This window comes from Trichosurus vulpecula, chromosome 3, assembly GCF_011100635.1.
Source record: "Trichosurus vulpecula isolate mTriVul1 chromosome 3, mTriVul1.pri, whole genome shotgun sequence".
Taxonomy (NCBI): Eukaryota; Metazoa; Chordata; class Mammalia; order Diprotodontia; family Phalangeridae; genus Trichosurus; species Trichosurus vulpecula.
In genome coordinates this window covers 161,572,412-161,597,144 of record NC_050575.1, presented here as the reverse complement: position 1 = coordinate 161,597,144, position 24,733 = coordinate 161,572,412, and the positions used below count along the sequence as shown (strand labels likewise).

Below are 24,733 nucleotides of genomic sequence, written 5' to 3'. Positions count from 1 at the left end.
GGGGGGGTGGGGGAAGCTGCAAAATCAGGCTAAGTCTGGGACTTTTAAAATACGGGCACATTCACCTAAGCCTTTGATGACTCAAAGGACATTTCCCCCCACCAAGATCCTCAGCCCCTGGGATGGAGGTATGGAAGCCTATTTATCAGGAGCAAGGGACACCGAATACAGGTCTGCCCTTGACTCAGGAATCCGTAGGCAGTCTTGGATTTCCTTTTGAAACCTGGGCCAGCTGTCCTGGCCAGTCCCTTTGGAGTGGTGTGTGGCTCCCTCTCCTGGTCCCTTGTGGCCCAGGTCCCATTTGGGGACTGGCAGGGTAGGGGTGGGGTGACATGGGAGCAGAGGAGCGTCTCCAAGGATAAAGAGTTTAGGGCTCAAAAACCAGGGACCAGAGAGTTTCTGTCCCTCTTACCACCAAGTGTCCTACCCGGCTCAAGGCTCCCCTTAATGTGATTTCCACCCCCAATCCCACCCCCTTGCACTGAAAGGCCAGAGAGACGAGGGGCAAAAAGAAAATGAGGAAGACAGAAATTATTCACCTGAGGGCAGCGCCCCCAGCCCCTGCTCTCTCTGTTTCTGTGCCAGGATCTGCTGGGCAGGAGTCACTAGGAGCCGTGGGAAGTGCATGGAGGTAGGGGGAGGCAGGTGAGAGGGCAGATGCCAGTAGGCACAGGCCCCAGGGTGCCACGGGGTTTGAGTGTGGGTAAGGGTGTTCTTTAGCCAGGCCAAGTGGGAAGAGTGTGCAGAGAGGGGCTGTGTGGGTGTACAAGATAACAAATGGGCATTCAGAGACACTTGGGCATGAGTGTAGTGTCAGCACAAAGGGGCACAGGAGCCCCTCATATGGGGGCGGCGGCAACAGGAGACTGCCCAGGGTGGGGGCATAAGCACATGAGGCCTGGCATCGGGCCGCCATCTTTACCTTTGCGCTACACTTTCTGATGGTGGCCGTGAGCTCACTGACTACCATGTCCACACACTTGAGAGTGGGTTCCTTCAACTTCTGCACCTGTTTTTTCACTATGGCTTCAAAAGCAAGATCAGGTGTGAAGAGCCCCGTTCTGCACCCGGGGAGGAGCCCAGCCAGCAGGCCCAGGAGGAAGAAAAAGAGAGACAGAACCAAGCAGGGAGGCCGGGAGGTTAGGGGGGAGGGAGAGCCACAGGGGATGAGAGAGAGACATAGACACAGAGAGGGGGGAGAGAAAGAGAGACACAAGGCAAAGGTAAGAAATGAGACTCATCTTTCCCGCCCCACCCCCCAGGTGCTACCAAGTACCAGGGGGCTTTGTGGGCTTTGTGGTGGGCAGCAGGGGAGGCCACTGGGCTGAAGGAAAGAGGCTTCTTCAGGAGTGCACCCACCTGTCCTGGGAAGCCACTGGCACCATGCCACCCAAACCGTTCACGTCTGGTTCCACAAGACCAAATAGGGTCTCCATGGAGCTAGGACTGTACCTTCTGCAAACTCTTAGCCTTTCATCCTATATTCCTACTCAGGTACCAGCCTTCTCAGTGTTGCCCCCCTGGGTCTTCCTGGGCTCCAACTGGTGCTGCCCAGGTTTCACACATACCACCAACCTGCCAAATCTTACATCCTACCTTCCACGTCCTCCTCTCCTATCTGAACCTGCTACAGCGCCTCTCATCCCCATTCTCCCCATGGGATATTCCTAACCTCCCCCTGGGCCTTGGAGTCCTCAGCTCAGAAAAAATAGAAAGAGATGGAGGAGGAGAAACAGAGAGAGGAGGGGAAGGAAAGAGGGCAGGAATGGAAAGAAAGGAGAGAAGCAAAGGTCCACAAGGCAGGGGGTCTGAATGGTGGTCAGGGGTAAGAAGGAAGGACAGTGGGGGATCTGGGGCACTTGGCAGTCCCCAGATCTCTGTTCCCTCTTTTGGGAGCTTATTCTGAAACCTCCAGCCTCTCCCGTCTGTGCATACCCACTAGAATTGTTTCTCTATAGAAAAGCTCCAGTAGCTGAAGTCTGCCTCACCTCTAGCTACAGCTCAGGGCCCCTCCAGATGCTCACCTCCAGTCTAGTGTCCCTGCTGTCTGTCCCCTTCCCCCTTCCCTCTCTTACAGATGCTCCCATGTGCTGGGCACTTAGAGGAGGTTCAGCTGCCCCGTTGCTAGTGCCCACTGACAACCCAAGGATCTTTTTCCCACAGCAAAGTCTCTGATGTGCAGATATCTCTGAATCCCAGATGCTAGCCTCACCCCATTAGAGGTAGTTATCAGAAAAGCTGTTCATTCCCTGCCAAACAGATTAATGATCTCAAGTTCAGGCCCTTTAGTTCTATGGGCCCCAAAGAATTCCTGGGCACAGGAAGTGCCCAGAAAGTGCTGGCCCTGTTCTTCTGTCCCAATAGAGTTAAAGCTGGGCAGTCCACAGCTGTCTGTCTCTGCTCCCCAATCAACCCAGCTGCCCCACACACACATACCCCAGAGGGGTCTGAACATGCTACCGAAAAGGGTGAGGGTGGTGTGGGAGTGAAGGTGGGCATCTGGCTGCAGTGCAGGATGAAGGGGGAATACAGGCGGGTAAGAGGGAGGCTGGCACCATGCTGTGGCCTGGTTACCTTCTTGGTGCACTGTCTAACGGTATTGATTAACTCCGAAATGACCATGTCCACACATTTCAGACAGGGCTCTCGGATCTTCTTCACCTGCTTTTTCACGATGGTTTCAAAAGCCATATCAGGGGTGAACAGCCCCGTTCTAAAAGCCCAGGGGCAGATAGGGCAGGGAGAAGGGGATAGCATTACAAACAGGGTCCCACTTAGAGGAGAAAGGGCTTATTTCCCCCCACCACCACTGTATACGTTCCCTTAGCAGAACCCTTCCACCCTCTTGGCCAATGAGGTAACTTAAGCTCCCTTCTAGCTCTGCCATTCTCTGTCCCAAGGTCCCTCCAGCTCTGCCATTTTCTGTCCCAAGGTCCCTCCAGCTCTGCCATTTTCTGTCCCAAGGTCCCACCAGCTCTGACGTTCTCTGTCCCAAGGTCCCTCCAGCTCTGACGTTCTCTGTCCTAAGGTCCCTCCAGCTCTGACATTCTCTGTCCCAAGGTCCCCTCCAGCTCTGACATTCTCTGTCCCAAGGTCCCTTCCAGCTCTGACATTCTTTGTCCCAAGGTCCCTTCCAGCTCTGACATTCTTTGTCCCAAGGTCCCTTCTAGCCCTGACATTCTCTGTCCCAAGGTCCCTCTAGCTCTGACATTCTGTGTTTCTAAGTCCCTTCCAGCTCTGACATTCTCTGTCCCAAAGTCCCTTCCAGCTCTGACATTCTCTGTTCCAAGGTCCCTCTAGCTCTGACATTCTGTGTTCCTAAGTCCCTTTCAGCTGACATTCTCTGTCCCAATGGTTCAGCTCTGATATTCTGATTCTGGGACTGCTACTTCCTTATGCATTGCTATTAAGGTCACACAAATAGAGTCATTTGTCCATGTTGACTAGCCCAACTTGATTTAAGAGGAGTTAGGTACTTTAGGAAAGGAGGAGATGGAGGAGAAAAACTGGGAATTTTGAAAAGATTAAAAACAAAGAGTTGAGTTCTTGGGGCAGCTAGGTGGTGAAATGAATAGAGCGCTAGCCCTGGAGTCAGAAGGACCTGAGTTCAAATTTGACCTCAGATACGTATTAGCTGTATGACCCTGGGCAAGTCACTTAACTCTGATTGCCTCCCCCCCCCCTCCGCCCCCAAAAAAGAGTTGAGCTTCTGCTCTGCTGCTAACTTGCTGGTTGATATTGAGAAGAAATTCTAGTGAAAAACAGTGTGGGACTTGGGAGTCAAAAGACTTAAGTTTGAATTTTGTCTCACCCTTGACAAAAGTTGCTTGACTTTTTAAAGCCTGTTTCCATATCTACAAAGTAGGAGAATCTCCCTTATGGGTCATTATAAAGAGAGTGCTTGGCAAACCTTAAGTTGTAGATGAATATCGGTTTCTTAAGACCCGTCTTGGGGCCTCATTTCCTCATCCATCAAATGAGGGGTTTCAGTTTGGACCAGAACCAGTCGAATATCATTCTATGAGGGCATTTCCTAGTCTTAAGAGGAAGAATGGATATTATGCAGATTATATGTAAATATGGGCTCCTAATGGAACCTAATCCTTAAGTAAAACAAGAATGCCCTCCTTTCCCTGACTCCTACTCAGATGAAGAGATGTAGTGTGTAGTTAAATGTTTAACAGCCAGCTCCAGGGTGGGATTGCAAAGTGTAAACATGACACACTTTTAAGTTTAATGTAAATTATTAACATCTTCTCCATCACTTTCTTTTCTTTTTTTCTTTTTTTTTTTGAGGGGGGAAGGCAGGGCAATTGGGGTTAAGTGACTTGCCCAAGGTCACACAGCTAGCGCATGTGTCAAGTGTCCAAGGCCAGCTTTGAACTCAGGTCCTCCTGACTCCAGGGCCGGTGCTCTACTCACTGCGCCACCTAGCTGCCCCCATCACTTTCTTAAGACTAAACAATCAACAAAACAGTCAATCAAGTCCTGATTTATAGCCTTTGATGATTTGAGGTATAAATGCTCACACTGAAATTTAACAATTAGCTCTTGGGAACAGGGACTCAGCACATCCCAGGGCCAGAGCCTAAAGAGGGGAAACTATGGGCCCTGGCTTGGGAAGCAAAAACGAGTAGATGAGGCTAGGACAGAGCTTGGGCCCCATGGGGGGAATTAGCACTTTCCCCAGGAGAGGAAATAAGGGAGACTGGAAGCAGCAATGACTTCTCTACCTTACCCTGCCCCCCAATGACCCCAAGAACGACATAACCGATCCCTAAGATCCCTGTGGGGCCCCCAAGTGGCTTGAGTGTCCTGGAACTCCACTTTGAGGCCTGAGCAAAGGTTCCCCAACACTGTCAGATGGGTGGGCTCCAGGGGGAGGAATAAGCAGACCTTCTATCTCCCCGTGTTCACAGCAAACTTTCAACCAGTCGCTTTCTCCAGCAGGCTTAGGACTCGTGTTCTAGGGACAGATGCCCGATTTGGCCTGACTATAGTTTGAGTGAAATTCTTGCAGAGAACTATCCCAGTGATCTAGGGAAGCCAGCACAACTTGCAAAGAGCTCAAAGCAACCTGAGCTTCCAGGTACAGGGGTGGGGAACCTTCAGTCTCAAGGCCACATACAGCTTTCTAGGTCCTCAAGTGCAGCCTTTTGCTGAGTCCAAGTTTTACAGGACAGATCCTTTCATTAGGGGGATTTGTTCTGTGAAGTTTAGATTCAGTCAAAGTCTGAACCCAAGGACCTAGAGGGCCACATGTGGCCTCCAGGCCACAGGTTCCCCAGCTCTATACCTCAGTAGCCCCACATCCTGGAGGTGGGGGGGTCCTGCCCAGCCCCTCTGACTACTCATGAGTGGCCCCCCCAACAGAGATTGCACAACCCACTCTCAGTCCTCCCTAGGCCCTTTCCTTTCTCTTACCACTTGAGAGGAAGGTGCTGGGAAGGGGACAGGATGGGACAGGGAGGGAAGAAGAAAAGTCAAGATAGAGGGTGAAAGATGAATTCATATTCTTCTTCCACCTCTGACATCTCCCATCTCATTTCCTCAGGATTGGGTCTGGGGAGAACTGGGAAAGAAGGAGCATAATATAGTAGAAAACACTGGGCTAGAGGATCTGATCCTGATTCTGCTACTGTCTGGCTATGTGAACTTGAGTGATTCACTTCCCTATTCTGGGTCTCAGTTTCCCCATCTATGAAATGAGGTACTTATCCTAGATGGTCTATAAGTTCTAGGGGCTACAGAAAAATCTAGAAGTTTCCAGAATTCTGATTCTATTAAATCAGTGTTCTTGGTGTGACTAGGGTCCCAGACAAGAACTAAGTTCCTGCAAGGGATCCTGACTCCCAGTGCAGCAGGAAGAAAAAGGACTATTTATTTGGGATGTATCTTCCTTCCCAATTCCCTTACATGCCCAAAGTGAACTCCCCAGGCTCAATGTGATCCAGGGTCCCTGGAACCTCCCTCCCCCCAGCATTCTCCCAGCAGCCAGTCAAAGGAAGCAATATCCTCTCGACTCCCAAGACCCTCAGGTGTCCACCCCCATCCCTCTACGTGCCTGATGCCATGAATGTTCTTGATAGCGTAGCTGATCTCCCGCCTCAGCTCCTTTTCATCAAACTCCATCTGTACAAAGGGAAGGAATGGACAGCCCATCAGAGGGCTTCTCAGACCCTCCAAACAACAGGTAAGAGAAATAAAGAGCCCCTTTATCTGGCCATGGGACATAGTCAAGGCCACCAGGATGACCATTCCATTGGCATCCTGGGCACCCAGGACCTTAGGACTTAAATTCTAGCCACAACTACTTGTCCTGGAGAGACATGTCTCAGAGATGCCTTACCAGTGCAAATTAAAGACTGATAGACTTAGAACTAGAAGAACATAGAGGTCATCTAGCTTAAACTATTGCTTTTAAAGATGAAAAAACTAAAGTGAAGAGAATTTACACAACTTACCCAAGGTCACACAGAGAGTAATCAGCAGAGGCAGGATGACCCTCCTAGGCCCTCTGACTCTAGCTACACAAGATACTGTCCCTGGGTCAAGAAGGCCCTCCTCTTCCTCTCCACTTAGCAAAGTCCTATTGGTCTCTCAAGGACAGCTAAATGGCCCAGTAGATTGAGTGTCCAGCCCTGGAGTCAGGAAGACTCCTCTCTCCTGAGTTCAAATCTGGCCTCAGACACTTATTAGCTATGTGACCCTGAGCAAGTCACTTAACCCTGCTTGCCTCAGTTTCCTCATCTATAAAACGAACTGGAGAAGGAAATGGCAAATCACTCTAATATCTCTGCCAAGAAAACCCCAAAGGGGTCATGAAGAGTCATGACCGAAAAACACCTGAATAGTAACGTTGGTCCATTAAGACCTAGCTCAAATCCCTCTTCCTCTGTGAACTATGGTCTACCATGTTCTCTCATTCCTTTGAACTCTTAATAGCATCCTTTGGCACTTATTACATACTGCCTTATGGGCTTAGTTACCATTTTATATGTGTGAGATGGTTTCCCCCACCCCCTTAAATACCCCATTAAAATCACTCTCGTGTCCAAGCAGATCGCCTAACAGTCTTGCAGAGAGTGGGGACCGAGCATTAGGCAGCCGGTGTGCTTTAGTGGAAGAAGTGCTAGATTAAAGTTTAGGAGTCTTAGGTTCCAAGTTCCAGCTCTACCATCTGTGAGACCTTTAGCTCGTCCCTTTCTGTCTCTAGGCCTAAGTCTTTTCAGGAGGAAATTGAGAGGGTCAGACTAGATAAGCTCCCAAGGCTCTTCCAGCTCTAACATTCGATGGGCTGTTTCCTAAAGTTCCTTCCTGGCTTTGGAATGCCAGTCTGGGTGAAGCTGGGTCAAGCTCAAAGAGGGAAGGCATCCTCACTGGGAGTGAACTTACTTTGACCAGCTCAAATGGGAAACGTTCATGGAAGATGCGGTTGATTCGGGCCCCTCCAGACAGCTCATAGGTGTCAATCTGGTCACCCGAACCCTCAATCCGTTTCTCAAAGTCCACAGCAAACTGCTGGACCATCCTGGAAGGAGGAAACAGGAAAATGAGGAAAGGGGTAGTATCTGGGGCCATAGACAAAACTGAAGCTGGGTGGGTTTCAGACCAGACAATTGTAGTGAAGGAGAATGGAATGATGGGACATCAGATGAGGCTGGGGGGGGTCAGTCAGTAAGACCAGAAGGGGAGACTGAGCCTGGGATGGGAGAGGAGAAGCTAGGGATCCAGGGGAGGCAGACTGGGGCTACTTACTGTAACAGAGCCTTGGTCTTGCGGGAGGGGTCATCAGGACGGAAGTTCTTGTACTCCTCCACCTCCTTCTCGATAGACAACAGCTGACTCTGAAGCTTGTTTCGAAGTCCAGGCAGTGTGTCCCGGATATGGTTGGTCAGTTGCTACTCAGAGAGAAGAGGGGGAAAGGGTTAAAGTCAGCAAGTCAATAAACATTTATTAAGCATTTTCTATGTGCCAGGCACTATGCTACGAACTGTGGATACAAAGAAAGGCAAAAACAGGGTCCCTGTCCTGAAGGAGCTCATGTTTTAATGGAGGAGTAAATAACTAGATACATATAAAAGAGATAAATAGATAGATAGATAGATAGATAGATAGATAGATAGATAGATAGACAGAGCTAGAGATATAATCTTGGGGCAATGGAAGGTGATAAGAAACTGAGAAAAGCCTACAGAAGGTAAAACTTGGATCTGAATCTTGAAGGAAGCCAGGGAAGCCAAGAGGAGGTAGGGAGGAGGGAAAGCATTCCAGACATGGAGTATAGTCATGTCTTTGCAAAGACATGCGATGGGAATGCCATGGGAGATGAAGTGTTGTGTGTGAGAAACGGTTAAGTAGACCAGTGTAATTGGATTATAGAGTGTATGGATGGGAGAAGAAAGTAAAACTAGAAAAGTAGGAAGAATGGCCGCTAGGTGACACAATGGATTGAACACCAGCCCTGGACTCAGGAGAACCTGAGTTCAAATCCAACCTCAGATACTAGCTATGTGACCCTGAGCAGGTCACTTAACCCTGACTGAGAAAGGAAGGGAGGGAGGAAGGAAGGGAGGGAGGGAGGAAGGGAAGGGGAGGGAAGGGAAGGGAAGGGAAGGGAAGGGAAGGGAAGGGAAGGGAAGGGAAGGGAAGGGAAGGGAAGGGAAGGGAAGGGAAGGGAAGGGAAGGGAAGGGAAGGGAAAGGAAGGGAAGGGAAGAGAAAGGAAGGGAAGGGAGACGCTGGAGTTTACTGAGTAGGGGGTTGGGATTATCAAATCTATGCGTTAAGAAAATGACTTTGGTAGCTGAATGGAGGATGGATCAAAGTGGAGAGAGACTACTCAGAAAATGATTATGACGATGAGGAGGGGGATATATTCAGGATATGTTGAGAAGGTAAAAATGATGAGATCTGATAACAGATTGGATGGGGCGGGGAGTGCAAGTGAGGAGGAGTTGAGGATGAAACCAAGATTTCAAATCAGGGTGACTGGGAGGATGGCATTATCCTTGACAGTAATGGGAATGTTGGGATGAGGGGAGGGCTTGGGGAGAAAGATGGGTTCTGTTTTAGATGTGTTGAGTTTGAGATATCTATAGCGCGTGTAATTCAAGATGTCCAAAAGGCAGTTGGTGATGGGGGACTGGAGTTCAGCAGAGAGATGAAGCCTAAACATATAGATCTGGAAATATCTGCATAGAGATGATATTTTAATCCATAGGGGCTGAGGACATTACCACACAAGACAGTATAGAGGGAAAAGAGCAGAGGACCTAGGACAGAGCCTTGGAAGAAACCTCCAGCTAGTGGGTGAGACCTAGATGGAAACCCACCAAAGCAGACTGAGAAATAGCAATCAGACAGGTAGGAGGAAAGAGAGGACAGAGAGCAGTGTCACAAAAACCTAGAGTGGACAAAGTATCCAGGAGGAGAGGGTCGGCAATAAAGGCTGCAGAGAGTTTGAGAAGGCTGAGGACTGAGAGAAGGTCATTAGATTGGGCAATTAATCAGACTGGACAATTAAAAGGACTGTGGTAACTGAAAAAAGCAGGTTCTGTTGAAGGATGAGGTTAGAAGACAGACTACAGAAGGTTTAGAAGAGAATTAGAGGAAAAGTTAAGTAATTGGAGAAATATTAAGTACATATGAGTAAGCTGAGTTAATATAATAAAAATGACATTATGACCTAAATCAATTCACTTATTAATCAAACCATCAAAAGATTACTGTATAGAACTAGAAAAATTGTAACAAAATTCATCTGGAAGAACAAAAGGTCAAGAATCTCAAGAGAAACAATGAGAAATAGTGGGAAGGAGGGAGGCCTAGTGGCATCAGATCTTCAACTATATGACAAAGTAGTAATGATTAAAATTATTTGGTTCTGGTTGAAAAACAGAGAAGTCATTCACTGGAACAGATTAGGTACACTACATACAGAAGCAAAAAAATCCAGTGGCCTACTGTTTGACAAACTCAGAGACCCCAGTGATGGAGATAAGGACTCACTATTTAATGAAAAACCATGGAGAAAAATGGACAGCAGTCTAGCAGAAATTAGGGTTAGACCAATACTTCTACCATAATCTAATGTGATGCCTGAGCAGCCAGCTATTGCTAGAAAAGCCCTGCCCCCAGCCCCTAACTCAAAACTCCAGTTTGCATAAGAAAAACAGACTGAGTTCCTGCTGTTTGGTGTTCAGCAAGTATCCTTGGGCCCCCAAGACTTTTCTAAGGAATATAAGCTAATTAACTAGAAAAAACCTGATGCCTAACGGTCTTCTTTTGTCTAACTGAGTGGGCTCAGAGATGTCTCTATCTTGCGTCAACAGACTAAGCTGGAGCATCATGGCCATTAAGGATGAAAGCCTCGGCCCTAGACATTATCTTGAATTATATGACTTCTGCCTTATCTTGAGCCTACCATGTTTTGGGAGTTGTGGCAAGTTGGACACAGAGATTCTGGGTTGTAATTTCAGTTGACACTTTGTCAGCTATCTGATATGTTGTATTTACAATCTATTCAGGAGGTTCCTTTTATCGTGGTCATAAAAAGTACAGGCTTGCCGAAGTTTACATATGTAAACTTCAAGAGATAATTAACCACTGTATCTTTTTTTTCTGTATAAATACTATGTCTTCACCCCAGCTCCTGCCGCTTTGATTTGGGCTGTCAATTGCCCCTAAACGGACACTGGCTAATAAACTTCTCCATTTAAAACTTATACTCCGTGGCATGTCTTGCTTGCTCTCGGTATAACACTAAGACAAGTTCCATATGACTATAACCTAGATATAAAAAGTCACATTTTGGATACATGAAATAGAAAATATTCCTAACCAAATAAGGGATAAAGAAGGTCACAGAAGATAAAAATGGATAACTGAAATGATATAAAATTAAAATTTTTTTCACAAGAAAATCAAATGCTGCTAAGATTAGAAGGGAAATAGTTAATTGGGGGGAAAAAATCCCGGTAGTGAGTTTCTCTGATAAAGGTCTCTTTCTAAGATATATAAGGAACTGTTTCAAATTTATAGGAACAACAGCCATTCCCCAACTGATAAATAATTAAAGGATAAGAACAAGTAGTTGTCAAAGGAATATGTCCAAGGTATCTATAATCATATAAAAAAAACCAATCCAAATTACTAATAATTAAAGAAATTCGAATTAAAGCAACACCGAGGTTCTACCTATCAGATTAGGAAGTTGAAAAAAAAAGGAAACTGACAAACATGGAAGACAAAATTAGCACATAGATGCACTGTTTTGCATACATGTATTGCCATTGGTGGGCCAGCACCTCTAAGCCCCAGGCAGGTGGGCAGGCGCCAGGCCCATTCACCCCGCCTCTGGGAGCAGTGAGCACGAGTGACCTCTAGAATCCTGCCTTCCACTTCTTGGCTCTCATAAAGCTGGGACTGATTCCCTTGCTTCTGAGTGTCTTTCTGATAGCTGCTTTAATAGGAGCTGGGGAGGAGGGGTCCTGAGCTGTTGGACCTGTGAATTGGTCCAACTATTCTGGAGAACAATTTGGAAGTATACCTAAAAAGTCACTAAATTGTGCATACTTTTTGACCTGGCAATATTGCTACTAGGTGTATAACCCAAAGAGAACAAGAAAAAAGGAAAAGGACCTATATGTCCTTTTCAATACAAAAGTATTTATAGCAGCTCTTTTTGTGGTGGCAAAGAACTGGAAACCAATGCATTTCAGTTTGGGAATGGCTAAGCAAATTACAGTTTCTGTAATGAACTACTATTGTGCTATAAAAAACAATTAAGGGGACAGTTTCAGAGAAACCTGGAAAAACTTGTACAAACTGATGCAGAATGAAATGAGCAGAACCAGGAGAACTATTTATACATAACCACAGCATTACAAAAATGAACTCTAATCAACTAAATGATCAACCCTGATTCCAAAGGACTTAAATTAAGAATGCTACCCACCTCCGGATAGAGAAATGATGGACTAAATATGCAGAATGAGGTATCTTTTTTTTTTTTTACACAGCCAATATGGGAACTTGTTCTGCTTAATTGTATGTATTAATTAAAAAATAATAATAGCTAACATTTATATAGTACCTACTATGTGGCAGGCCCCATGCTAAGTACTTTACAAACATATGTCAATTGGTACTAGGGTGTTTTTCCCCCTTCCCCAGAGTGGAAGGGAAGGGGTGGGGAAGAGAGAAAACAAATGCTTGCTAATTGGGGGAAAATCGACTTTTAAAAAATTATTATTTGTTTATTTTAACACTCTTTTTTAAAATTTTGAGTTCCAAATTTTAAAAATGAATTAAAAAATAATAGTTTTTAAAAATGAGATAAATGAGAGGAGAGGAACTAAAGGTACTGAGTGTAGATAGTTTTTTCAAGGAGTTTGGCTGATAAAGGGAAGAGAGATAGGATAACCGAGAGGGTGGGATCTAATGAGATTTTTTTTTAAGGATTGGGAGATATGTGTATCTTTGTAGGAAGCAAGGAAGGAGCCAATAGATAAGGAGAGACTGAATATTAGAGGGATGATGACAGTAGGTTAGAGCCTAGGTATGGAGTCCTTAGGATCCAAGACAGTGGGGGCCCAGAGGTCACTCCTTCCCAGGGCCCTTGCTCTTGGGGCTCCCCAACCTGACTGTGTTGCAGCCCACTTCCATGAGACCTAATAGGAAGGAAATCTCTAGTTGGTCTTGAGAAATTAGAGAGCCCTGGGAGATCATCTTGTCCATCCTTAACTACAAAATTATCCCAGCTCTACTCAAGATAGAAGATGGGCTTTTGAGTGAGCAGTGTTCTTAACTTGGCTCAGTGATACGCTCGCTGTGTTTGCTCTTACTCCCGGTCAGGGAACAATCTATCATAACTTTTCACGTGAAAAAATATTGAAATGGACAAGACCCGTCTGAAGTTTTCCCTGACAAAATGAATCTCACTTGAGTCTTTTGTAGACCCAGGGACCTACGTTAATGCTTGTGCACACCTGGGTCTTACGGTCTTCAGAGGAATGAGAGGGAAGGTAGGAGGAGGAATGAAACGGAAAATCTTCATTAGGAAAAGGAGGAGGGTGACAAGGACTCGAGAGCACTAACTCCAAGGAAAAAGGAAAGGAATCTAATTTCTGACTAAGATGGCTTCCTGAACAGAGGCAAAGAGGCCAGCTTCCACACACTCACTCCAGCAGAAACATAAAAATAGCACCAGACTGAATGACGTTCAAGAAATCCTCAATAAATTATATATAGTAAGTAATTACATCTACCACGAACTGCACAAAAAGTCATCCAGAGGCTCACAGGAATTAGGATACAGGCCAACAAACAAAGCCAAGGTAGAAGCCTCCCAGCCTTACCAAATACAATACCAAACTGGAGATACCACTGGAAAGCCTGCAAGGCTCTATGGCCAATGCAGCAAGAAAGCAGGGGCTTCCTACAAGAAAGCATCAGTGTGGCCCAAAAGCAGGTTTGAACCATGGGAGTGACTGGAAGTAGCATCAACTAGTCCCAGGTGAAGCAGAGCTCAAATCAAGCCATTCTAGGCCCGGGATTCTGTCCTAAGGTGCCATAGAGCAGGAATTCTTAACCCAAGGTCTGTGGACTTAAAAAATATTTTAAAAAATATGTTTTGATGTAATTGGTTTGCTTTGTAATCTTATATATTTTATTTTACGCATTTAAAACCATTATCTTGAAAAGGAATACATAGCCTTCATTAGAATGCCAAACAGGATATGACACACACACACACACAAAAGTTAAAAATCTCTACTATAGAGGGCCCTGGAGGTCTAGCGCTCGGAACCTCGAAGATACAGGAGAGACTCAAACCTACCCTGGGAGACAACTCTGAGTGCTAAGTCAGTCAGCATGGGAACCTAGAGGACCCAGGGCAAAACTAAGCAGGGCCAACCATCCCACCCAAAAGCACAGAAGAAGGCAGAGCCTGGTGCTGACACAAAGCTCCAAGTCAGGAGAGATAAGTAAGCTAAAGAAGACAAAAACCACCATAAATAATTATTATCGATCCAGAAATAATCAAAGATCCAACCTAGAAGAAAGTAACTTCATAACAACTGAAATGGAGACTCAAAGGAGAAAGAAAAAGGATTTTTCTACAAGGACTACATAAATATCTAGAAGATATTTAGCAACCAATTTTAAGAAATGAAAATAAAGTTTTGAAATAAAGAAGTAGAAAGGAGAATAAATATCTTAGAAAACAAAGTGATAAGCTTTACCTAAGTAAATATAGTACTGACACAGTCCAAACAGAAATTAATGTCTCTATAGACCAAAAGAAATATTAGAACAAAATCAAAAGATTAAAAAATATAAGAAAATGTAAGATATCTGCTATATGCATATATACATATGTAAAATGTACATACATATATGTGTATATATACATACACATACATGTATATGGTATATATGCCCAGATCTACTAGAACTAAAAGGTAAAATGAAAATAGAAAGAATGCACCAATCACTTTGTAGAAGAAATCCTAAAAGGAAAAACTCCATGACTAAAATCCAAAGCTCCAACATGAAAGAAAATTATTGCAAGTAGTTGGAAGGAAAGAACTCAAGTACCAAGGAACCACAGTCAGGATCACACAAGATATAGCAGCTTCTACTTTTAAAGAGAGATCTAGGAGTACAATATTCCAAAAGAAAAAAAAAGATATAGACTAGAAATCAAAACTAATTTATTCAGAAAAACAGAGTAAAATCCTATAGATAGAAAATGGACATTAATAGAATAAAAACCAGAGTTGAATAGTCAAAAGGCATACACAAGAGTCGAGAGAAGCCCAGAAAGGTACATTTATGTAAGCAATTGGAAGGGGCTCTATGACAATGAGGAGCTAATTTTTTTTAGAGGGGGGAAGGCAGGGCAATTGGGGTTAAGTAACTTGCCCAAGGTCACACAGGTAGTGTGTCACGTGTCTGAGGCTGGATTTGAAACTCAGGTCCTCCTGACTTGAGGGTGGGTGCTCTACTAACTGTACCACCCAGCTGCCCCCAGGAGCTAATATTTTAACCGAAGGAGAAAAAACAAGTACTCTTTCAGAAACTTAATGTCTTCAAAGGACACAGAGCAAGTTAAACAAACAGAGGACCTGGGTGTGTACTGGCTCCCTTCTGATAGTTTTAGGAGGGAAAAGAAAAGGAAAGGTAAAAGGAATGCAGTAGGATAGAAAGGGGAAAGGCATAAATGGAACTTATTATTTATCATAATTGAGAGATTTTAGAAGAAGAGGATACAAAAACTGATGCAAAGTGAAGTGAGCAGAACCATAAGAACTACGTATACAATAACAACAATATTGTAAAGACAAACAACTTTGACGACTTAGGAGCATTAATCAACACAATGACCGACCACAACTCCAGAGAACTCATGATGAAGCATGCTACCACCTCCAGCTAGAGACGTGATGGGCTCAGAGTACATGTTGAGACAGACATTTTTTGGGACATGGCTAATGTGAGAATTTGTTTTGCTTGACTATTGTTCAGTCATTTCACTCGTGTCTGACTCTTCACAACCCCATTTGGGGTTTTCTTGGCAAAGATACTGGAGTAATTTGCCATTTCCTTCTCTAGCTCATTTTACAGATGAGGAAACTGAGGAAACCAGGGTTAAGTGACTGGCCCAGGGTAACACAGCTAGTAAGTGTCTGAGGCCAAATCTGAACTCACGAAGGTGAGTCTTCTTGACTCCAGGCCTGGCGCTCTATCCACTGCTTAACTATAGATGTTTGTAATGGGTTTTGTTTTTCCTGTTTTCTTAGTAGGAGGTGGAAGGGGAGAGGAGGTGATGGAAAGGAAAGAGTATAAATCTGTGGAAAGCAATCTGGAATTATGCCCAAAGAGTTATAAAACTGTGTATATACCCTTTGACACAGCAATGCCACTATGAGGTCTGTTTCCCAAGATGATTGGGGAAAAAGAAGAACCTATATGTTCTAAAATATTTGTAGCAGCTCTCTTTGTGGTGGCAAAGAACCAGAAATTGAGGGGATGTCCATCTGGGAAAGGGCTAAAAAAGTGGTATATGATTATGATGGAATATCACTGCACTGTTGTTGTGTTTGTTGTTCGTTCTCAAAGAGGACCATGACATCAGGGAAATGGTGACATGACTTGCAGCTGACTTTGATGTGAGGGAGGGAGGGCTATACTGCGCCATAAGAAACGACGAGCAGGTTGATTTTAGAAAAACATGGAAAGACTTGTATGAAATAATGAAAAGTGAAGTGGGTAGGACCAAGAGAACACTTTATGCAGTAACAGCAGTATTGTTCAGAGAATAATTGTGAACAATCAAGTTATTCTGAGTACTACAAATACTCATATCAACTATAAAGGGCCCATGAAGGAAGACACTATCCACTTCCAGAGGAAGAAACGATAAGCAGCAGTGTGCATAGTATGCTTTTACATATATTTATAAATCTGTGTCAAATGATGGCCTTCTCTAGTGCGCAGTGGGGATAGAGAGAGGAAGACAATTCAAAATTTAAAATGTAACCAAAAAAAGAAAGAAAAAAAAGAATATAAATCTAAAAATAAAATAAAAACTAATTTTTAAAAAGAGTATACAAACATGGATGAAGGGGCAGGGAGAGCAGGCAGGTATCAGATGAACCTCACCCTTATCTGACCTGGAAAAAGGAAGGTTGAATACACACACACACACACACACACACACACACACACACACACAGAGAGAGAGAGTTTGATATAGAAAATATATCACATTCAACAGAGAACTAGGCAGGAATAAGGAGGGAGGGTTAAGAAGGCAGATGATACTGGGGAGATATTAGGAGGGCTGACAATACTGCATAATCAAAAGCAAAACAAACTTCAAATTTAGAAGGTTGTAAAGGAAGGGATTAAAAGAAAAAGATGGGAAACTAAGGGGTACCCATAAATAAGGGAATAGTTGAACAAATTATGGTATATGAACGTAAAAGAATATGTTTGCACCATAAGAAATGATGAAAGAGATGTTTTCAGCGATTCTAGGAAAGCGATGCATATATATGTATGTGTGTATCTCTCTATCTATATCCATATATGCATCTAAGTATAGATGTGTGTTTTGTGTATATATGTATATCTACGTACACAGTGTATAAACTGATGCAGAGTGAAGTGAGCAGAAACAGAACAAATTATAAAATGACAACAATCTTGTAAAGAAAAAGAACTATAAAAATCTTAAGACCTCTGCAATGACCATTCAGAGGACCTTTGATGGAAGAAGGAAACAAGGAAGGAAACAGGCATTTATCCAGGTGGCAGGCACCATGCTAAAGATTTTACAAATATTATCTCATTTGATCCACAACAATGGGAGGTAGACGCTAATAGTATCTCCATTTCACATTTGAGGAAACTGGGGTTAAGTGACTTGCCTGGGGATGTCACACAGGTAGGGTCTGAGGCTAAATTTGAACTCAGGTCTTCCTCGCGATGCTTTGAGGGAAGTGTCTCTCAGGTCTTCCTGACTCCAGGTCCAGCACTCTATCCACTGGGATAGCACCTAGCTATCTCTTAATGAAGCATGTTACCCACCTCCTGACAGAGAGGTGATAAACACAAGGTGAAGAAAGCCACGTATATTTTTAGATGTGGATATGCTGGGGGTTTGTTTTGAATGACTGATTAAGTATTAAAAAGAGATTTCTCTTCTTCTTTTTAATTGGGGGGGGGATTTAAAAGGAAAGGGTGCAGTGATGCCAAAATAAAGAAGAAAAATAAAAAATAAGCAAGTGACAACATTTTTAAGTGTACAGATAAGAAGTTCAGAAGGAAGGAAAGAGAAGCAGAATAGCTCTGAAAATAACATTGAATTTACTGCACACTTTAAAAAATGAGTCAAATGAAATAGAGATTCACGATTTCACATGCACTCCTCTTTTATGACCTTTGTATATGAAAAAGCTCTTGGGATTTTGGTGTTTGTTAAGTTAAGAATTTTTAAAAATACATTTAAAATGACATTTAAACAAAAAGTACATTGTTTTAAAAGGAGAAAAATCAAGGATCTGGCAAAGTTAGAGAGAAAATAAGATTCAGGGAAGGACGTGACGGAGGAGACCCAGCTCCATTTGATTTTCCAGTGAGAACTATGGAGAATTTTCAAGAGATTATTTTCCTATTTCCAGTCTCTTTGAATCATTCATGTTCTGTTTTCCTGTAATCACTAATAGTAAAAACACTTTTTTAGACCTCAGTGCAACTATCTATTGCTTTTAGGGACAGGAGAAGCTTACAGACCTACATACTATTCTAAAGTGATTGGAACAGGAAGAAGAGAATCTTGAATAGAAGAATGGCAGGTGGTAGTTGGGAAGGGAAATTGGCAGGCCAAACCCCAGAGTTTCTAACTGAAAAGAGGAGAAAGTGACTTAGGAAATGCTATAGGGTCTACAAGAGTCACAGAGTCTCAGCATGTTAATGCTAGAAGAGACTTCCAAAGACCAACCAATCCCACTCTTCATTTAACAGATGGGAAAGCTAGGCCCCAGAGAAGGGAAGAAAGAGACTTACCCAAGGTCACCCAGCTAGCTAGTTCAAATATATTCTGTCTTTTCACATAAATAAACTATGTTGGCTTACAGTCCCTGACTTTCACCTCCTGAATGTCCTGGGTCACTTTCCAGTACCACCAGATTCCTCTGTCTACCCCACCCACCCAGGGTCCCTAATAATCTGCCTGAATACCTGGTTCAGGACCTTCTGTAGGTAGGGTGTGCCCATGCGTTCAGCCAGATGGCGGTAAGATGGGTGAGACAGGAAAAACTTTCGTTCAGCTGCCAGGGCTGCTGTGATATCCTTTTTGCCATCAATATCTTTCTGGCTCCGATTCACCACTCCAATGTAGCCTGTGGGACCAGGTTCAGACATCAAAGGTCATGCAGTTTCCCCCTGAGTTAGGGATCATTCCACAGGGCACAAAGGGAATACCCCTACCTCTCCGCAGGGGCAGCAGCTTATTCTCGAGAACATCTCGGGCATCGGTCCCTTCATCCATCAAATCTAGTTTAGTGATGACCCCTATAGTACGTTGTCCTGAGGAGAGAAGATGAAAATGTCAGTTTTTCTCAGCTCCCACCTTGGCATCACCAGGATGGGGTATACCAACCCTCCCGTCTAGTGATAGGGCCAGGTCTTACCTTGAGGATCAACCTCCTTGGCAATCTTGAGGGCATCAGAGTTGGCAAGGTCAGAGTTGGCAGGGGATACAGCCAGGATGAGACAGTTTTCCTTGGTGACGAACTGCATAAGCATGTCACGGATCTGGAACTCAATGTCCGGAGGCTGATCCCCCACTGGAACCTTGGTCATTCCTGGAAGGTCTACCAGGGTCAGGTTCAGCACTGGACAGGGGCAGTCAAGAGGATGGAATCAGTGGGGGAACTGGAGAGAGCAGTGGCCAAGGGGAAAAATCATTAGAAGGACAAAGCCCAGGGACATTGCAAAAGGGGGACTGCAAGACATGGGAAGAGTGAGAAAAGATGTACATTTCAGGGAAGATTCTAACTTAGGTGTGGCCAAAGGCAGAAGTCAGAAAATGGAAGGAGCCCAGGGGGAAGATTCCTAAGGGGGTAGGTGCAGAGACCAAAGGCAGCAGCCCTCCTAAACCACTTTCTCACCATGTGGAGAATACACCCGCAAGTTGATGGGCACTGCTGAAATGCCCTTGTTGGAGCCAGTGACACGGTCAGTCTCTGCCTCGATCTCAAGCCGGACCTCCTCAAAGTCTGTAAACTTCTTCCCTTTGCAGTGGAGAAACTCAGCATATTCTGTCCCAGGGCACAGAGTGGATGAGAAGGTCACTTTTGGCTCCTGGAATCATCCCTCCTTTCCCATCGTCAGTCCCTTCACCCCATGCACATGCATTTTTCTCCTCTCCCCAGGGGAGTACCACCCTCAGCCTTCCTCTAGAGGATCACACTAGTTTCCTAGCTTCTTCCATCCCCAGCAAGATATATTCCACGCTAAGGTATGATCCTTTCCCTGCCTCCACCCCAAACCTTCCAAGGAACACCCAGGCAGCTGAGTTTCAAGAGAATCCAAGTCTGAGTTATTTCAGTGTATGGACTAGGAGATTGGTAGGGCACCCCTTATAGCCTATACCTGTGGTGGCATTCACCAGCTGCAGGACCAGAGGCCGGCGGGTCACAATACCAGATCCACGGGGCAGGAAGTCCCTACATCAGAAAAGGATGTCTGAGAAGGGCAAAGGTCTCCCCTCATCTATTCCAAGGGGTATACTCCATCCTGAGAATCACTGCTCCAAGAACACCTGAGTATCCAACCAGTTTCCAGAAAGGACCCTTCCCTCCTCCACCCTGGCCCAGAGTAAAACCATAACAGCAGAAGGGGTAGGAAAAAGAGAAAAAATAATGAGGAAATGCCAACCATAAAAAGTATAAATGGGTACAGATCTCTCTTACACATTACTCTCTCATGAACTCAATGGTCCAGCTGAACAGAGCTGCTTGCTCCTCCCCAAACCCAATATGCCATCTCTAGACCTCATCCCTTTACACAGGCTATCCACATCTTCTTCCTCACCTCCATCTCTTAGAATCTTTAGCTTCCTTCAGGGATCCCTTCAAGTGCCACCAGCAAAGAGAAACCTTTCCCTATTTCCCAGCTGAAATTATTTTTAATTTACCTTATATGCTTTTAATTTCTTTATGTGTATATGTTGTTTATCCTGGTAGAATGGATGCTCTGTAAGAGCAAGGAACATTTTATGTCATGTTTTTGTATCCTCAGTATCTAGAGCAGTGCCTGGCACATAGTAGATGCTTGAATGACTGATTGATTGTTTCAAGAAGATATGGGTTACAGTCAATGACAGGGCTTCCCAGGTATCTCTTATGTGTGTCTGCTGCTTATCAATAGACTCACAGAATCCTGACCTGAACCCTGACATCTTCCAGTCAACAAGAAGAAACTGAGTCTGAGTTGGCTCAATAGGAGGGGAAGGGTATACATGGGAAAACTATAGTGATGTAAGTGACAGAAAATATCAATAAAAATTTATTAAGAAAAATAATATGAAAAAGAGAGGAAACTGAATCGCAGATCATACACCAGAAGTATTCTACTCCCCAAGGCACATGGACTTCCACTAGTCATAGTTTGTAAGCCAAAAATCTAATGAAGCCCACCAAGCACAAACCACCCTGGGGAAAGGGAAGGGGTCTCCTCACTTCCCCTCCCCTGTCAGTTCTCAGTCCTGGATATGGCAGGGAATGAGGGATGGCTGTATTTTCTGCAGTTCCAGAGTCACAATCCGGATGCCCAGGACAAGAGAAAGGTGCCCCAGACTTATACCACTTCCTCTTCCTCCCATTTTTCTTTGGTCTTTCCTGTCTTTTTGCTGACTTTCAGTCCTTCATCACTCCCTGTCTTTTTTGCTGACTTTCAATCCTTTGCCACACCCCTCTGACTTGGGCTTCCTGCCTTCAGCCCTCCCTTCCTCCAACCTCTGAGCCTGGCCCATCAGACTATCCCGAGGCAGCAGCGATGCAGCTGAGTTTGGGTAGGAATAGAGTAGCTATCAAGGCTGATGGAATGAAGAAGTCACAAGATGACAGAGACGTGGAATTTTAGAGTCAAATGTGACCTTACAGATCACCTAGTTCAAGCCCTCCATGTCATAGACAGAACAAGATACCGAGGTGAAGTAAATTGTCTGGGCCATAAAGACTTGAGTGGCAGAGGGGCAAACAGAACCCAGGAATCCCGAATGTCTCAACTCTGTCCTATAAACCATGCTGCCGTAGGCTACAAGCCTGTTTACCTGTGCCTGCCTCAGTAGTGTGGTCCCCTCTCCACCCCCACTTCCTGCCCACCCACTTGAGCAGGGCTCAGCGAAGGCACCATGATTTCTCCGGATGAATCAGCAAGGGCTGGAAAGGAGAATTGTCTCAGGGGAAGCTGACAGACAGGAGCTGTGTCCTAAAAAGCAGGCCCTGCTCTATTCAGAGTCTAGAGGGTGGAACCCTGAGTTCCTCAGCTGGTACACACCACCAGTTGTACACAGGGACTGTGGAGATGGGGTGGGAGGTAGTAAGGACAGGGAAAGGCCTGGTGTCAGGTCAGGAAGTCACAAGTTTCATCCAAGGTTCCACTTCCAAGTGTCCCAAGGGTGCCAGGACGGGGTAGGCACATCCCAGGCACAGAGGCTCTCTTCCTCCAGCTTATGTCACGAGTGATAGGGGCTACAAAAATGGACTGTCCTTCCTTAGACAGGGAATGGAAGGGAAGGCAGTGGGGGATAGGGACAAGATGCCCACTTAAAGAGAGGCATGGAATTATGAGAAGAGCAGAGGACTTGGAGTTGGAAAACAATGATTTTTTTTTGAAGGGAGGAAGGCAGGACAATTGGGGTCAAGTGACTTGCCCAAGGTCACACAGCTAGTGCATGTCAAGTGTCTGAGGTCAGATTTGAACTCAGGTCCTCCTGACTCCAGGGCCGTTACTCTATTCACTGTACCACCTAGCTGCCCCCAAAACAATGATTTTTGCTCTCAGTTTCCACATGTACTAGCTTTCATGACCCTAGACTAGTCACTATATTCTCTGGGCTATTGTTTCTGAATGGGTCCAGACCTGTGATTTCATTCCTCAAGATAAGGAAACTCCCTTCACTAGCCCAGATCTTCAACTGTTCAGGCAATTTCTAGTCTTCAGAGAGTTGCCTGGGGGCCCAGAGAGGATAAAAGACTTGCCCAAAGCGTGTAGCTTGAGCTTTAGTTTCCTGATATAGTGTGGGTACCAGTAGGGCACCCAGGTTATGCATCACTCTGTTGTTGTTCAGCCATTACAGTCGTGTCCAACTCTTCATGACCCCACTTGGGGTTTTCTTGGCAGAGATGCCATTTCATTCTCCAGCTCATTTTGCAGATGAGGAAACTGAGGCAGACAGGGTTAAGTGACTTGCCCAAGGTTGCACAGCTAATAAGTGTCCGAGGCATTTCATCTGAGGCATCACTCTCTCTAGCAAGAGAGAAAGTGACTATAAAATGCGGCTAGTAAAACTTATCTCACCTATTCACAAAGTTGTTGTGAAGAAAATACTTTGTAAGCTTCAAAGTACTGAAGAAATATGAGTTATTATATTGAGTCCCTAGATCCATCCACCCACCCCTTAGAATATAGGCTCCTTAAAGTCAGGGATGGTTTGACTTGTCTTTGTATCCTCAGAACTTAGCACAGTGCTTGGCACGTAGTCGGTGATTAATAAATCCTTGTCGATGGATGGGTTGCCTAGGTGTGCACTGATATACCTGCTTCCCACATCTACATCTAACCAAAGATTCTCTGTCTACCTCGAGGATTGGGGTAAGAAGCTAGGAAGGATTTCTCCTCAGCTCCACCTCAGCCCTGCTCTGGGCACCGTTTCCATACCTACAAAAGGTGGGAAAGAGGGAAGGGAATTCAAGACTCCACCAAACCATGGGAGGAAAGATCAGGAGAAAGCGGAGGCAGGGGGGCTTGTCCACCTGTCAGTGAGAGGACCAGGGAAAAACAGAAGAGAAAAGGCATCCTGTTTTGGAATAGCTAAACAGACTTATTAAGGTAGTCATAGAGTCATATATCCGAAAGCTATAGGGGACAGTGAAAAATAATGCTTCTTTCTGTCAGGCAGGGGATGAAGAATGGAGATGAGAGGGACCAGTCCAATAAAGGCAGAGGGACCAAATGTCATGGCCTAAGCGGGAGCAGGAAGATGAGCTGAGGGAGATATGGAGTCCCCAGATGGAGGTGCACTCATCAGTTCCCTCCCCCAAACCCTCTACTAACATAGAGGCGGAACCCCCACCTGGCCAGCTCCTCGCCCAGCAACACCATGGCAACAGCCAGTTCCCATGGAAACAAGCCCAGAGAAGAAGAAAACCACAAAGCACTCCCCCCTCCCAGAAATGGAACCGATCTCCACCACCTCCCCCACCTCTACTCTGAACCAATAGATCAGCCTGATGGCAGCAGACTTCCCTGGTCCTAGGAGCTGGGGGAGGAAAAGCCTAGATTGGAGGCTCTATGGTTCAGCAGGGATGGATAGACAGACAGATTGGGGGAGGGCAGGACATAGTCCCATCTTCTATCCCAAGATCTCAATTCTGCTATTTTTTAATATCTCACCTCCCAACACTCAGACATCCAGGTCCTCACCCTGACAACAGGACTCTGAGATGCCTTGGCTCTGACTGCCTCCTCAAACCTACCAAAAAAAGAGAGGGGGTATACATAGCAGGGTTCAGAGAGAGGGTGCTCAGTCCAGCTAGATATTCAGAGCCTTTGTCCCCAGGAAGCTGAGGCTTCCCCCAGGCCCTGGTTCTCTCGGGTAATGCCTACCACCTGAGCTATTAAAAGGACAATCAGCTTAAAGGGAAGCAGAGATTACAGGCAGGGGGACAGCCTGGGCCAGGAATTTCCCAGTGAGAATCACTGCTCTCTATAAGGGAGCAGAGAATATGATATATGCATAGTCGGTAATGTCTGGGCCTCTCCATCCTTCTAGGTGACAGTCAGAGAAACCTTCAAGGCACTGGTCCAAAAAGAACTCTCTATCTTTCCTCCAAGCTCTTGGGGAGAGTCACGGAATTCAAGGATGTGAGTCAAAGTCACGTAATTTTAGAATGAGAATCATAGAATGAGACTCACAGTTGAGAAAATGCACCT

General features: G+C 45.1%; 1 protein-coding gene across 11 annotated transcripts in view; it reads right to left on the bottom strand.

Annotated features, from left to right (window-relative positions):
• Positions 1–24,733, bottom strand: part of DNM1 (dynamin 1) — a 62,985-nt gene that overhangs the window by 23,993 nt on the left and 14,259 nt on the right. For 7 of the 11 annotated variants that reach the window (XR_005009902.1, XM_036750613.1, XM_036750615.1 and 4 more), the window contains exons 2-10: positions 20,168–20,241; positions 19,684–19,833; positions 19,204–19,407; positions 19,001–19,099; positions 18,752–18,912; positions 7,759–7,901; positions 7,396–7,531; positions 6,065–6,132; positions 2,575–2,713 (exon numbers count right to left, since the gene is read on the bottom strand). Coding sequence is in view for 10 of the 11 variants with exons in the window: in XM_036750613.1 (XP_036606508.1) it covers positions 2,575–2,713; positions 6,065–6,132; positions 7,396–7,531; positions 7,759–7,901; positions 18,752–18,912; positions 19,001–19,099; positions 19,204–19,407; positions 19,684–19,833; positions 20,168–20,241 (1,174 nt within the window). In the remaining variant the exon portion in view is untranslated. Of the gene's footprint in view, positions 1–922; positions 1,062–2,574; positions 2,714–6,064; positions 6,133–7,395; positions 7,532–7,758; positions 7,902–18,751; positions 18,913–19,000; positions 19,100–19,203; positions 19,408–19,683; positions 19,834–20,167; positions 20,242–24,733 lie in introns of all 11 variants that reach the window. The other 4 variants (XM_036750614.1, XM_036750616.1, XM_036750618.1 and 1 more) reach the window with 1 other exon arrangement.